Source organism: Oncorhynchus nerka, linkage group LG26, assembly GCF_034236695.1.
Source record: "Oncorhynchus nerka isolate Pitt River linkage group LG26, Oner_Uvic_2.0, whole genome shotgun sequence".
NCBI classification, from domain to species: domain Eukaryota; kingdom Metazoa; phylum Chordata; class Actinopteri; order Salmoniformes; family Salmonidae; genus Oncorhynchus; species Oncorhynchus nerka.
In genome coordinates this window covers 40,112,340-40,129,391 of record NC_088421.1, presented here as the reverse complement: position 1 = coordinate 40,129,391, position 17,052 = coordinate 40,112,340, and the positions used below count along the sequence as shown (strand labels likewise).

General features: G+C 42.1%; 1 protein-coding gene across 1 annotated transcript in view; it reads right to left on the bottom strand.

Moving 5' to 3' along the window:
- LOC115119710 (fascin-2-like) overlaps positions 1–17,052 on the bottom strand; it is a 41,289-nt gene that overhangs the window by 9,717 nt on the left and 14,520 nt on the right. Inside the window, 1 exon segment of the mRNA XM_065010669.1 lies at positions 165–321. Coding sequence (XP_064866741.1) covers positions 165–321 — 157 coding nt within the window.

The window sequence follows — 17,052 nt, the reverse complement described above, 5'->3', positions numbered from 1 at the left end:
GAATGTCCAACAGATACTGTTAGCATGTTAGTAAGAATGTCCAACAGATACTGTTAGCATGTTAGTAAGAATGTCCAAAAGAATTAATTGGGAAGCCGTCTGTAGCCAAATCTATGGTGTGCATTCTCATGACAAACTAGTGAGTGTAAAATAGATCTACTTACACCTCCGTGGCTGTGGACTGGATCCCTCCGTGGGAGACCAGTGTCCAGTAGTTACCGCCGTTGGTCCTAAACATGCACTTCTTGCTCTCCTTATCAATCTCCATCTGGAAGGTCTCCATGTCTGTCTCCACATCCTGGTTGGCTGAGATGCTCACACCTATAATGATACAACACAACAAACTTCATTGATCCATTATACAGAGACAACAAATGAAACTGTATTGATCCATTATACAGAGACAACAAAACTTTATTGATCCATTATACAGAGACAACAAAACTGTATTGATCCATTATACAGAGACAACAAAACTGTATTGATCCATTACACAGAGACAACAAAACTGTATTGATCCATTATACAGAGACAACAAAACTGTATTGATCCATTACACAGAGACAACAAAACTGTATTGATCCATTATACAGAGACAACAAAACTTTATTGATCCATTATACAGAGACAACAAAATTGTATTGATCCATTATACAGAGACAACAAAACTTTATTGATCCATTATACAGAGACAACAAAACTGTATTGATCCATTATACAGAGACAACAAAACTGTATTGATCTATTATACAGAGACAACAAAACTTTATTGATCCATTATACAGAGACAACAAAACTGTATTGATCCATTACACAGAGACAACAAAACTGTATTGATCCATTATACAGAGACAACAAAACTGTATTGATCCATTACACAGAGACAACAAAACTGTATTGATCCATTATACAGAGACAACAAAACTTTATTGATCCATTACACAGAGACAACAAAACTGTATTGATCCATTATACAGAGACAACAAAACTTTATTGATCCATTATACAGAGACAACAACATTTTATTGATCCATTATACAGAGACAACAACAAAAGGGAAATAAAAGAGAAAAGGACAGTTGAGATCAGAATGCCATGGCTCGGAGTCTTAGGGCATTACAATGACGATGATTACAAGCTCTTCTTACAAGCCATTTACACTCAAAGGTGATTTGCAGGAGAACCATGGACACAGCAGTGATGTGACAGCTCATTAAAGAACTGTCTGTCTCTCGTCTCTTCTCCCTCTAGTGTTACACAGCTCAGGGACTCACAGCACCAAACCTGCTCAGAAGACAGTGCTATTCTTATATCCCGGGCCTTGTCTAAAAGGGCTGTGTGGTTAAGGTTAGATACGCTGGATCATGTCTTGTAGGCCAAAGCTTTAGACATCCTATTCATTTAGAATGATGAGTTCTTCCTTATAGAGCTTCTCTGAAAGCTGACTATTCTGGAGTATATCTCTCTCTAGGAGTAGGGCACCGAGCTCCACCGACCTAGACTGGATATAAAGTATCAGAGAAAAACAGGGTAGGTTCACACACAAAGTCAACAGATTTATGATCCTTTTTCATTTTCTGATTTTAATGTATTTGTTTTTTAAATCTCTTGCACTTCTGTATCATCCAACCCCAAATATGAGCTCCTTCCAATCATCCACATACAAGCCCACCTCTTTGAATCACTTCCACTCATAAATGCACTCTGCTCCTTTATAGTGCAGGACTGTCAGGACAGAACATTGCCAACGTGTCATGTTAAACAGTATAATAGTCCTGGTCTTCTCTGTGTGTAACTCTGCAAGTATACCCTCATGTTGTGAGCAGCGGGGATATTACAGTATGCAACCACCGCTACTGCAGGACTGTGAGCTCATAAAACACACACAGTACCTAAATAAAAAATTATGAGGACATAAACACATTGCACCAACAATCTGAATGTGAATTACTGAGGCATAGCCGCTGCAACCTTGTCTCAGAGGAAAACGTATTAAATTTGACCAAAATACGTGCCGCTATTTAGAATGATAGGTTACTTTACATTGGCCTACAACGTAATAGCAGCCATACAATATAACATAAAACGAATTGTAGGACGTATAGTATCCTACGTCTTGATCGAACCAGTTTGCTTCAACCAGTTTAGTACAGCATGATATATTATCTTCAACTGCTGTACTGTAGTACATTAGGGGTTAGGGTTAGGAGTTGGGTTATAGGGTTAAGGTCAGGGTTAGGAGTTGGGTCATAGGGATAAGTTTAGGGTTAGGATTTGGGTCATAGGGATAAGTTTAGGGTTAGGATTTGGGTCATAGGGATAAGTTTAGGGTTAGGAGTTGGGTCATAGGGATAAGTTTAGGGTTAGGAGTTGGGTCATAGGGATAAGTTTAGGGTTAGGATTTGGGTCATAGGGTTAAGGTTAGGTAGGGTCAGGAGTTGGGTCACAGGGTTAAGGTCAGGGTTAGGAGTTGGGTTATAGGGTTAAGGTCAGGGTTAGGAGTTGGGTCATAGGGTTAAGGTTAGGAGTTGGGTTATAGGGTTAAGGTCAGGGTTAGGAGTTGGGTTATAGGGTTATAGGGTTAAGGGTAGGATTAGAAGTTGGGTCATAGGGTTAAGGTCAGGGTTAGGAGTTGGGTCATAGGTTTTTTAAATTTATTTAAATTTTATTTCACCTTTATTTAACCAGGTAGGCAAGTTGAGAACAAGTTCTCATTTACAATTGCGACCTGGCCAAGATAAAGCAAAGCAGTTCGACAGATACAACGACACAGAGTTACACATGGAGTAAAACAAACATACAGTCAATAATACAGTAGAAACAAGTCTATATACAATGTGAGCAAATGAGGTGAGAAGGGAGGTAAAGGCAAAAAAGGCCATGGTGGCAAAGTAAATACAATATAGCAAGTAAAACACTGGAATGGTAGTTTTGCAATGGAAGAATGTACAAAGTAGAAATAAAAATAATGGGGTGCAAAGGAGCAAAATAAATAAATGAATTAAATACAGTTGGGAAAGAGGTAGTTGTTTGGGCTAAATTATAGGTGGGCTATGTACAGGTGCAGTAATCTGTGAGCTGCTCTGACAGTTGGTGCTTAAAGCTAGTGAGGGAGATAAGTGTTTCCAGTTTCAGAGATTTTTGTAGTTCGTTCCAGTCATTGGCAGCAGAGAACTGGAAGGAGAGGCGGCCAAAGAAAGAATTGGTTTTGGGGGTGACTAGAGAGATATACCTGCTGGAGCGTGTGCTACAGGTGGGAGATGCTATGGTGACCAGCGAGCTGAGATAAGGGGGGACTTTACCTAGCAGGGTCTTGTAGATGGCGACGAGTATGAAGCGAGGGCCAGCCAACGAGAGCGTACAGGTCGCAATGGTGGGTAGTAACTTTGGATGGGAGATGTTTGATATGGGTCTGGAAGGAGAGTTTACAGGGTTAAGGTCAGGGTTAGGAGTTGGGTCATAGGGTTAAGGTCGGGGTTAGGAGTTGGGTCATAGGGTTAAGGTCAGGGTTAGGAGTTGGGTCATAGGGTTAAGGTTGGGGTTAGGAGTTGGGTTATAGGGTTAAGGTCAGGGTTAGGAGTTGGGTCATAGGGTTAGGAGTTGGGTCATAGGGTCATAGGGTTAAGGTCAGGGTTGGGAGTTGGGTCATAGGGTTAAGTTTAGGGTTAGGAGTTGGGTTATAGGGTTATATGGTTAAGGTCAGGGTTAGCTAACATGCTAGGTAGTTTCAAAGTAGCTAAAATGGTGTAAGTAGTTGCAAAGTTGCTAATTAGCTAAAATACTAAAGTTGTCTGTGATGAGATTCAAACACACAACATTTGGGTTGCTAGATGTTGGTGTAATATGCCCACCCATCCACCCCAACCAATCACCCTCCTTTCGTTTTTGCCTTAAGTGACCTACTGTCATCCCAAATGTATCATATCATACTAATATGAGTGTATCGGATTTACATGGGCCAATGTAATGTAACCTAACGTAAAACAACATATCATACTAAATGGAGTGGCACAGATTTGAGTCAAATACAGTGCATTCAGGAAGTATTCAGATCCCGGGACTTTTTCAAACATTTTTGTTACATTACAGCCTTCTTCTAAAATTGATTAAATATTTTTTTCTCTAATCAATCTACACACAATACCCCTAATGACAAAGCAAAAACAGGTTTCAGACATTTTTGCAAATTTCTAACAAAAAAATACAGAAATATGACATTTGCATAAGTATTCAGACCCTTTACTCAGTACTTTGTTGAAGAACCTTTGGCAGAGATTACAGCCTTGAGTCTTCTTGGGTATGATGCTACAAGCTTGGCACACCTGTATTTTGGGAGTTTGTCCCATTCTTCTTTGTAGATCCTCTCAAGCTCTGTCAGGATGGATTTGAGGCGTCGCTGCACAGCTATTTTCAGAGATGTTCGATTGAGTTCAAGTCCGGACTCTGGCTGGGCCACTCAAAGACATACAGAGACTTGTCCCGACACCACGCCTGTGTTGTCTTGGCTGTGTGCTTAGGGTTGTGGTCCTGTTGCCAGATGAACCTTCACCCCAGTCTGACGTCCTGAGCACTATGGAGCAGGTTTTCATCAAGGATCTTTCTGTACCTTGCACCGTTTATCTTTCCCTCAACCCTGAATGGTCTCCCAGTCCCTGCCGCTGAAAAACATCCCCACAGCATAATGCTACCATCACCATGCTTCACTTTAGGGATTGTGCAAGGTTTCCTCCAGACGTGACGCTTGGTATTCAGGCCAAAGAGTACAATCTTGGTTTCATCAGACCAGAAAATCTTGTTTCTCATGGTCTGAGTCCTTCAGGTGCCTTTTGGCAAACTTCAAGTGGGCTGTCATGTGCCTTTTACTGAGGAGTGGCTACCGACTGGCCACTCTAGAATAAAGGCCTGATTGTTGGAGTGCTGCAAAGATGGTTGTCCTTCTGGAAGGTTCTCCCATCTCCACAGAGGAACTCTGGAGTTCTGTCAGAGTGACCATCGGGTTCCTGGTCACCTCAATGCCCGAGGCCCTTCTCCCCTGATTGTTCAGGTTGGCCAGGCGGGCCAGCTCTAGGAAGAGTCTTTGTGGTTCCAAATACCTTCCATTTAAGAATGATGGAGGCCACTGTGTTCTTGGGGACCTTCAATGCTGCAGACATTTTTTGGTACCCTTCCCCAGATCTGTGCCTCGACACAATCCTGTCTTGGAGCTCTACAGACAATTCCTTCGACCTCATGGCTTGGTTTTTGCTCTGACATGCACTGTCAACTGTAGAACCTTATATAGACAGGTGTGTGCCTTTCCAAATCATGTCCAATCAGTTGAATTTATCACAGGTGGACTCCAATCAAGTTGTAGAAACATCTCACGGGTGATGAATGGTAACAGGATGCACCTGAGCTCAATTTTGAGGCTCATAGTAAAGGCTCTGAATACGGTAAATAAGGTGTCAAATATTGTTGTTTCATACATTTGCTAAAATTTCTAAAAACCTGTTTCCATTTGCCATTCTGGGTTATTGTGTGTAGATTGATGAGGATATTTTCTTATTTAATCCATTTTAGAAATGTTTGTGAAGAACAAATTCTTATTTACAATGACGACCTACCCCGGGCCAAACCCTAACCCGGACGATGTTGGGCCAATTGTGCGCTGCCCTATGGCTGGTTGTGATACAGCCTGGAATCAAACCAGAGTCTGTAGTGACGCCTCTAGCACTGAGATGCAGTGTCTTAGACAGCTGCGCCACTCGGAAGCCCCACTGGTTGTAATAAGGTTGTAACGTAATAAAATGTGGAAAAAGTAAAGGGTTCTCAATACTTTCGAATGCACTGTATAATATGTTTTGCTCTGAGACCAGGCTGGATCACTATAGAGTTCAGCTGTATAATATTCTATAGGTTTTGGGATCAGCTGTATAATATTTTATAGGTTTTGGGTTCAGCTGTATAATATTTTATAGGTTTTGGGTTCAGCTGTATAATATTCTATAGGTTTTGGGTTCAGCTGTATAGTGTGTTATTTGTTTTGGGTTCAGCTGTATAATTTGTTATTGGTTTTGGGTTCAGTTGTATAATGTGTTATTGGTTTTGGGTTCAGCTGTATAGTGTGTTATTGGTCTGGTGCATGAAAGGGGCAGGAGTTTTTCCTGACTACGTGACCGGGCCAGGAAAAACTCTGGTTTCTATGTATAGCCTAAAACTCTGGGCCATAGATATAGCCTAAAACTCTGGGCCATAGATAAAGCCTAAAACTCTGGGCCATAGATATAGCCTAAAACCCTGGCCATAGATATATTCTAAAACCTGGCCAAAGATATAGCCTAAAACCCTGGCCATAGATAAAGCCTAAAACTCTGGGCCATAGATATAGCCTAAAACTCTGGGCCATAGATATAGCCTAAAACCCTGGCCATAGATATAGCCTAAAACCCTGGGCCATAGATATAGCCTAAAACTCTGGGCCATAGATAAAGCCTAAAACCCTTGGCCATAGATATAGCCTAAAACTCTGGGCCATAGAAAAAGCCTAAAACCCTGGGCCATAGATAAAGCCTAAAACTCTGGGCCATAGATATAGCCTAAAACTCTGGGCCATAGATATAGCCTAAAACTCTGGGCCATAGATATAGCCTAAAACTCTGGGCCATAGATAAAGCCTAAAACTCTGGGCCATAGATATAGCCTAAAACTCTGGGCCATAGATAAAGCCTAAACCCTGGGCCATAGATAGAGCCTAAAACTCTGGGCCATAGATATAGCCTAAAACTCTGGGCCATAGATAAAGCCTAAAACCCTGGGCCATAGATATAGCCTAAAACTCTGGGCCATAGATAAAGCCTAAAACCCTGGCCCATAGATAAAGCCTAAAACCCTGGTCATAGATATAGCCTAAAACCCTGGCCATAGATAGAGCCTAAAACCCTGGCCCATAGATATAGCCTAAACCTCTGGGCCATAGATAAAGCCTAAAACTCAGGGCCATAGATAAAGCCTAAAACTTTGGGCCATAGATATAGCCTAAAACTCTGGGCCATAGATAAAGCCGAAAACTCTGGGCCATAGATATAGCCTAAAACTGTGGGCCATAGATAAAGCCTAAAACCCTGGCCATAGATAGAGCCTAAAACCCTGGCCATAGATAGAGCCTAAAACTCTGGGCCATAGATAAAGCCTAAAACCCTGGTCATAGATATAGCCTAAAACCCTGGCCATAGATAGAGCCTAAAACCCTGGCCCATAGATATAGCCTAAAACTCTGGGCCATAGATAAAGCCTAAAACTCTGGGCCATAGATATAGCCTAAAACCCTGGGCCATAGATAAAGCCTAAAACTCTGGGCCATAGATATAGCCTAAAACTCTGGGCCATAGATATAGCCTAAAACTCTGGGCCATAGATAAAGCCTAAAACCCTGGGCCATAGATATAGCCTAAAACTCTGGGCCATAGATAAAGCCTAAAACCCTGGCCATAGATAAAGCCTAAAACTCTGGGCCATAGATATAGCCTAAAACTCTGGGCCATAGATATAGCCTAAAACTCTGGGCCATAGATATAGCCTAAAACTCTGGGCCATAGATATAGCCTAAAACTCTGGGCCATAGATATAGCCTAAAACTCTGGGCCATAGATATAGCCTAAAACCTGGGCCATAGATATAGCCTAAAACTCTGGGCCCATAGATATAGCCTAAAACTCTGGGCCATAGATATAGCCTAAAACTCTGGGCCATAGATATAGCCTAAAACTCTGGGCCATAGATATAGCCTAAAACTCTGGGCCATAGATATAGCCTAAAACTCTGGGCCATAGATAAAGCCTAAAACTCTGGGCCATAGATATAGCCTAAAACCCTGACCATAGATAAAGCCTAAAACTCTGGGCCATAGATAAAGCCTAAAACTCTGGGCCATAGATATAGCCTAAAACCCTGGCCATAGATATATTCTAAAACCCTGGCCATAGATATAGCCTAAAACCCTGGCCATAGATAAAGCCTAAAACTCTGGGCCATAGATATAACCTAAAACTCTGGGCCATATATATAGCCTAAAACTCTGGGCCATAGATAAAGCCTAAAACCCTGGGCCATAGATATAGCCTAAAACTCTGGGCCATAGAAAAAGCCTAAAACCCTGGCCCATAGATAAAGCCTAAAACTCTGGGCCATAGATATAGCCTAAAACTCTGGGCCATAGATATAGCCTAAAACTCTGGGCCATAGATATAGCCTAAAACTCTGGGCCATAGATAAAGCCTAAAACTCTGTGCCATAGATATAGCCTAAAACTCTGGGCCATAGATATAGCCTAAAACCCTGGCCATAGATATAGCCTAAAACTCTGGGCCATAGATATAGCCTAAAACTCTGGGCCATAGATATAGCCTAAAACTCTGGGCCATAGATATAGCCTAAAACTCTGGGCCATAGATATAGCCTAAAACTCTGGGCCATAGATATAGCCTAAAACTCTGGGCCATAGATATAGCCTAAAACTCTGGGCCATAGATAAAGCCTAAAACCCTGGGCCATAGATATAGCCTAAAACTCTGGGCCATAGATAAAGCCTAAAACCCTGGGCCATAGATAAAGCCTAAAACTCTGGGCCATAGATATAGCCTAAAACTCTGGGCCATAGATATAGCCTAAAACTCTGGGCCATAGATATAGCCTAAAACTCTGGGCCATAGATAAAGCCTAAAACTCTGGGCCATAGATATAGCCTAAAACCCTGGCCATAGATATAGCCTAAAACTCTGGGCCATAGATATAGCCTAAAACTCTGGGCCATAGATATAGCCTAAAACTCTGGGCCATAGATATAGCCTAAAACTCTGGGCCATAGATATAGCCTAAAACTCTGGGCCATAGATATAGCCTAAAACTCTGGGCCATAGATATAGCCTAAAACTCTGGGCCATAGATATAGCCTAAAACTCTGGGCCATAGATAAAGCCTAAAACTCTGGGCCATAGATATAGCCTAAAACTCTGGGCCATAGATATAGCCTAAAACCCTGGCCATAGATATAGCCTAAAACTCTGGGCCATAGATATAGCCTAAAACTCTGGGCCATAGATAAAGCCTAAAACTCTGGGCCATAGATATAGCCTAAAACTCTGGGCCATAGATATAGCCTAAAACTCTGGGCCATAGATAAAGCCTAAAACTCTGGGCCATAGATATAGCCTAAAACTGGGCCATAGATATAGCCTAAAACTCTGGGCCATAGATATAGCCTAAAACTCTGGGCCATAGATAAAGCCTAAAACTCTGGGCCATAGATATAGCCTAAAACCCTGGCCATAGATATAGCCTAAAACCTGGGCCATAGATATAGCCTAAAACTCTGGGCCATAGATAAAGCCTAAAACTCTGGGCCATAGATATAGCCTAAAACTCTGGGCCATAGATATAGCCTAAAACTCTGGGCCATAGATAAAGCCTAAAACTCTGGGCCATAGATATAGCCTAAAACTCTGGGCCATAGATAAAGCCTAAAACTCTGGGCCATAGATAAAGCCTAAAACTCTGGGCCATAGATATATCCTAAAACCCTGGCCATAGATATATCCTAAAACCCTGGCCATAGATATAGCCTAAAACCCTGGCCATAGATAAAGCCTAAAACTCTGGGCCATAGATAAAGCCTAAAACTCTGGGCCATAGATATAGCCTAAAACCCTGGCCATAGATATATCCTAAAACCCTGGCCATAGATATAGCCTAAAACACTGGCCATAGATAAAGCCTAAAACCCTGGCCATAGATAAAGCCTAAAACCCTGGCCATAGATATATCCTAAAACCCTGGCCATAGATAAAGCCTAAAACTCTGGGCCATAGAAAAAGCCTAAAACCCTGGCCCATAGATAAAGCCTAAAACTCTGGGCCATAGATATAGCCTAAAACTCTGGGCCATAGATATAGCCTAAAACTCTGGGCCATAGATATAGCCTAAAACTCTGGGCCATAGATAAAGCCTAAAACTCTGGGCCATAGATATAGCCTAAAACCCTGGCCATAGATATAGCCTAAAACTCTGGGCCATAGATATAGCCTAAAACTCTGGGCCATAGATATAGCCTAAAACTCTGGGCCATAGATATAGCCTAAAACTCTGGGCCATAGATATAGCCTAAAACTCTGGGCCATAGATATAGCCTAAAACTCTGGGCCATAGATATAGCCTAAAACTCTGGGCCATAGATATAGCCTAAAACTCTGGGCCATAGATATAGCCTAAAACTCTGGGCCATAGATAAAGCCTAAAACTCTGGGCCATAGATATAGCCTAAAACTCTGGGCCATAGATATAGCCTAAAACCCTGGCCATAGATATAGCCTAAAACTCTGGGCCATAGATATAGCCTAAAACTCTGGGCCATAGATAAAGCCTAAAACTCTGGGCCATAGATATAGCCTAAAACTCTGGGCCATAGATATAGCCTAAAACTCTGGGCCATAGATAAAGCCTAAAACTCTGGGCCATAGATATAGCCTAAAACTCTGGGCCATAGATATAGCCTAAAACTCTGGGCCATAGATATAGCCTAAAACTCTGGGCCATAGATAAAGCCTAAAACTCTGGGCCATAGATATAGCCTAAAACCCTGGCCATAGATATAGCCTAAAACTCTGGGCCATAGATATAGCCTAAAACTCTGGGCCATAGATAAAGCCTAAAACTCTGGGCCATAGATATAGCCTAAAACTCTGGGCCATAGATATAGCCTAAAACTCTGGGCCATAGATAAAGCCATAGAAAACTCTGGGCCATAGATATAGCCTAAAACTCTGGGCCATAGATATAGCCTAAAACCCTGGCCATAGATATAGCCTAAAACTCTGGGCCATAGATATAGCCTAAAACTCTGGGCCATAGATAAAGCCTAAAACTCTGGGCCATAGATAAAGCCTAAAACTCTGGGCCATAGATATATCCTAAAACCCTGGCCATAGATATATCCTAAAACCCTGGCCATAGATATAGCCTAAAACCCTGGCCATAGATAAAGCCTAAAACTCTGGGCCATAGATAAAGCCTAAAACTCTGGGCCATAGATATAGCCTAAAACCCTGGCCATAGATATATCCTAAAACCCTGGCCATAGATATAGCCTAAAACCCTGGCCATAGATAAAGCCTAAAACCCTGGCCATAGATAAAGCCTAAAACCCTGGTCCATAGATATAGCCTAAAACCCTGGCCATAGATATAGCCTAAAACCCTGGCCATAGATAAAGCCTAAAACCCTGGCCATAGATATATCCTAAAACCCTGGCCATAGATATAGCCTAAAACCCTGGCCATAGATATAGTCTAAAACCCTGGCCATAGATATAGCCTAAAACCCTGGCCATAGATATATCCTAAAACCCTGGCCATAGATAAAGCCTAAAACTCTGGGCCATAGATAAAGCCTAAAACTCTGGGCCATAGATATATCCTAAAACCCTGGCCATAGATATATCCTAAAACCCTGGCCATAGATATAGCCTAAAACCCTGGCCATAGATAAAGCCTAAAACTCTGGGCCATAGATAAATCCTAAAACTCTGGGCCATAGATATAGCCTAAAAACCTGGCCATAGATATAGCCTAAAACCCTGGCCATAGATAAAGCCTAAAACTCTGGGCCATAGATATAGCCTAAAACTCTGGGCCATATATATAGCCTAAAACTCTGGGCCATAGATATGTCCTAAAACCCTGGCCGTAGATAAAGCCTAAAACTCTGGGCCATAGATAAAGCCTAAAACTCTGGGCCATAGATATAGCCTAAAACCCTGGCCATAGATATAGCCTAAAACCCTGGGCCATAGATATAGCCTAAAACCCTGGCCATAGATATAGCCTAAAACTCTGGGCCATAGATATAGCCTAAAACTCTGGGCCATAGATATAGCCTAAAACTCTGGGCCATAGATATAGCCTAAAACTCTGGGCCATAGATATAGCCTAAAACTCTGGGCCATAGATATAGCCTAAAACTCTGGGCCATAGATATAGCCTAAAACTCTGGGCCATAGATAAAGCCTAAAACTCTGGGCCATAGATATAGCCTAAAACTCTGGGCCATAGATATAGCCTAAAACCCTGGCCATAGATATAGCCTAAAACTCTGGGCCATAGATATAGCCTAAAACTCTGGGCCATAGATAAAGCCTAAAACTCTGGGCCATAGATATAGCCTAAAACTCTGGGCCATAGATATAGCCTAAAACTCTGGGCCATAGATAAAGCCTAAAACTCTGGGCCATAGATATAGCCTAAAACTCTGGGCCATAGATATAGCCTAAAACTCTGGGCCATAGATATAGCCTAAAACTCTGGGCCATAGATAAAGCCTAAAACTCTGGGCCATAGATATAGCCTAAAACCCTGGCCATAGATATAGCCTAAAACTCTGGGCCATAGATATAGCCTAAAACTCTGGGCCATAGATAAAGCCTAAAACTCTGGGCCATAGATATAGCCTAAAACTCTGGGCCATAGATATAGCCTAAAACTCTGGGCCATAGATAAAGCCTAAAACTCTGGGCCATAGATATAGCCTAAAACTCTGGACCATAGAAAAAGCCTAAAACCCTGGCCATAGATATAGCCTAAAACTCTGGGCCATAGATATAGCCTAAAACTCTGGGCCATAGATAAAGCCTAAAACTCTGGGCCATAGATAAAGCCTAAAACTCTGGGCCATAGATATATCCTAAAACCCTGGCCATAGATATATCCTAAAACCCTGGCCATAGATATAGCCTAAAACCCTGGCCATAGATAAAGCCTAAAACTCTGGGCCATAGATAAAGCCTAAAACTCTGGGCCATAGATATAGCCTAAAACCCTGGCCATAGATATATCCTAAAACCCTGGCCATAGATATAGCCTAAAACCCTGGCCATAGATAAAGCCTAAAACCCTGGCCATAGATAAAGCCTAAAACCCTGGTCCATAGATATAGCCTAAAACCCTGGCCATAGATATAGCCTAAAACCCTGGCCATAGATAAAGCCTAAAACCCTGGTCATAGATATATCCTAAAACCCTGGCCATAGATATAGCCTAAAACCCTGGCCATAGATATAGTCTAAAACCCTGGCCATAGATATAGCCTAAAACCCTGGCCATAGATATATCCTAAAACCCTGGCCATAGATAAAGCCTAAAACTCTGGGCCATAGAAAAAGCCTAAAACCCTGGCCCATAGATAAAGCCTAAAACTCTGGGCCATAGATATAGCCTAAAACTCTGGGCCATAGATATAGCTTAAAACCCTGGCCATAGATATAGCCTAAAACTCTGGGCCATAGATATAGCCTAAAACTCTGGGCCATAGATATAGCCTAAAACTCTGGGCCATAGATATAGCCTAAAACTCTGGGCCATAGATATAGCCTAAAACTCTGGGCCATAGATATAGCCTAAAACTCTGGGCCATATATATAGCCTAAAACTCTGGGCCATAGATAAAGCCTAAAACCCTGGGCCATAGATATAGCCTAAAACTCTGGGCCATAGAAAAGCCTAAAACCCTGGCCCATAGATAAAGCCTAAAACTCTGGGCCATAGATATAGCCTAAAACTCTGGGCCATAGATATAGCCTAAAACTCTGGGCCATAGATATAGCCTAAAACTCTGGGCCATAGATAAAGCCTAAAACTCTGGGCCATAGATATAGCCTAAAACCCTGGCCATAGATATAGCCTAAAACTCTGGGCCATAGATATAGCCTAAAACTCCGGGCCATAGATATAGCCTAAAACTCTGGGCCATAGATATAGCCTAAAACTCTGGGCCATAGATATAGCCTAAAACTCTGGGCCATAGATATAGCCTAAAACTCTGGGCCATAGATATAGCCTAAAACTCTGGGCCATAGATATAGCCTAAAACTCTGGGCCATAGATATAGCCTAAAACTCTGGGCCATAGATAAAGCCTAAAAGTCTGGGCCATAGATATAGCCTAAAACTCTGGGCCATAGATATAGCCTAAAACCCTGGCCATAGATATAGCCTAAAACTCTGGGCCATAGATATAGCCTAAAACTCTGGGCCATAGATAAAGCCTAAAACTCTGGGCCATAGATATAGCCTAAAACTCTGGGCCATAGATATAGCCTAAAACTCTGGGCCATAGATAAAGCCTAAAACTCTGGGCCATAGATATAGCCTAAAACTCTGGGCCATAGATATAGCCTAAAACTCTGGGCCATAGATATAGCCTAAAACTCTGGGCCATAGATAAAGCCTAAAACTCTGGGCCATAGATATAGCCTAAAACCCTGGCCATAGATATAGCCTAAAACTCTGGGCCATAGATATAGCCTAAAACTCTGGGCCATAGATAAAGCCTAAAACTCTGGGCCATAGATATAGCCTAAAACTCTGGGCCATAGATATAGCCTAAAACTCTGGGCCATAGATAAAGCCTAAAACTCTGGGCCATAGATATAGCCTAAAACTCTGGGCCATAGATATAGCCTAAAACCCTGGCCATAGATATAGCCTAAAACTCTGGGCCATAGATATAGCCTAAAACTCTGGGCCATAGATAAAGCCTAAAACTCTGGGCCATAGATAAAGCCTAAAACTCTGGGCCATAGATATATCCTAAAACCCTGGCCATAGATATATCCTAAAACCCTGGCCATAGATATAGCCTAAAACCCTGGCCATAGATAAAGCCTAAAACTCTGGGCCATAGATAAAGCCTAAAACTCTGGGCCATAGATATAGCCTAAAACCCTGGCCATAGATATATCCTAAAACCCTGGCCATAGATATAGCCTAAAACCCTGGCCATAGATAAAGCCTAAAACCCTGGCCATAGATAAAGCCTAAAACCCTGGTCCATAGATATAGCCTAAAACCCTGGCCATAGATATAGCCTAAAACCCTGGCCATAGATAAAGCCTAAAACCCTGGCCATAGATATATCCTAAAACCCTGGCCATAGATATAGCCTAAAACCCTGGCCATAGATATAGTCTAAAACCCTGGCCATAGATATAGCCTAAAACCCTGGCCATAGATATATCCTAAAACCCTGGCCATAGATAAAGCCTAAAACTCTGGGCCATAGATAAAGCCTAAAACTCTGGGCCATAGATATATCCTAAAACCCTGGCCATAGATATATCCTAAAACCCTGGCCATAGATATAGCCTAAAACCCTGGCCATAGATAAAGCCTAAAACTCTGGGCCATAGATAAAGCCTAAAACTCTGGGCCATAGATATAGCCTAAAAACCTGGCCATAGATATAGCCTAAAACCCTGGCCATAGATAAAGCCTAAAACTCTGGGCCATAGATATAGCCTAAAACTCTGGGCCATATATATAGCCTAAAACTCTGGGCCATAGATATATCCTAAAACCCTGGCCGTAGATAAAGCCTAAAACTCTGGGCCATAGATAAAGCCTAAAACTCTGGGCCATAGATATAGCCTAAAACCCTGGCCATAGATATAGCCTAAAACCCTGGGCCATAGATATAGCCTAAAACCCTGGCCATAGATATAGCCTAAAACTCTGGGCCATAGATATAGCCTAAAACTCTGGGCCATAGATATAGCCTAAAACTCTGGGCCATAGATATAGCCTAAAACTCTGGGCCATAGATAAAGCCTAAAACTCTGGGCCATAGATATAGCCTAAAACTCTGGGCCATAGATATAGCCTAAAACTCTGGGCCATAGATATAGCCTAAAACTCTGGGCCATAGATATAGCCTAAAACTCTGGGCCATAGATATAGCCTAAAACTCTGGGCCATAGATAAAGCCTAAAACTCTGGGCCATAGATATAGCCTAAAACTCTGGGCCATAGATATAGCCTAAAACCCTGGCCATAGATAAAGCCTAAAACCCTGGCCATAGATAAAGCCTAAAACCCTGGTCCATAGATATAGCCTAAAACCCTGGCCATAGATATAGCCTAAAACCCTGGCCATAGATAAAGCCTAAAACCCTGGTCATAGATATATCCTAAAACCCTGGCCATAGATATAGCCTAAAACCCTGGCCATAGATATAGTCTAAAACCCTGGCCATAGATATAGCCTAAAACCCTGGCCATAGATATATCCTAAAACCCTGGCCATAGATAAAGCCTAAAACTCTGGGCCATAGAAAAAGCCTAAAACCCTGGCCCATAGATAAAGCCTAAAACTCTGGGCCATAGATATAGCCTAAAACTCTGGGCCATAGATATAGCTTAAAACCCTGGCCATAGATATAGCCTAAAACTCTGGGCCATAGATATAGCCTAAAACTCTGGGCCATAGATATAGCCTAAAACTCTGGGCCATAGATATAGCCTAAAACTCTGGGCCATAGATATAGCCTAAAACTCTGGGCCATAGATATAGCCTAAAACTCTGGGCCATATATATAGCCTAAAACTCTGGGCCATAGATAAAGCCTAAAACCCTGGGCCATAGATATAGCCTAAAACTCTGGGCCATAGAAAAAGCCTAAAACCCTGGCCCATAGATAAAGCCTAAAACTCTGGGCCATAGATATAGCCTAAAACTCTGGGCCATAGATATAGCCTAAAACTCTGGGCCATAGATATAGCCTAAAACTCTGGGCCATAGATAAAGCCTAAAACTCTGGGCCATAGATATAGCCTAAAACCCTGGCCATAGATATAGCCTAAAACTCTGGGCCATAGATATAGCCTAAAACTCCGGGCCATAGATATAGCCTAAAACTCTGGGCCATAGATATAGCCTAAAACTCTGGGCCATAGATATAGCCTAAAACTCTGGGCCATAGATATAGCCTAAAACTCTGGGCCATAGATATAGCCTAAAACTCTGGGCCATAGATATAGCCTAAAACTCTGGGCCATAGATATAGCCTAAAACTCTGGGCCATAGATAAAGCCTAAAAGTCTGGGCCATAGATATAGCCTAAAACTCTGGGCCATAGATATAGCCTAAAACCCTGGCCATAGATATAGCCTAAAACTCTGGGCCATAGATATAGCCTAAAACTCTGGGCCATAGATAAAGCCTAAAACTCTGGGCCATAGATATAGCCTAAAAC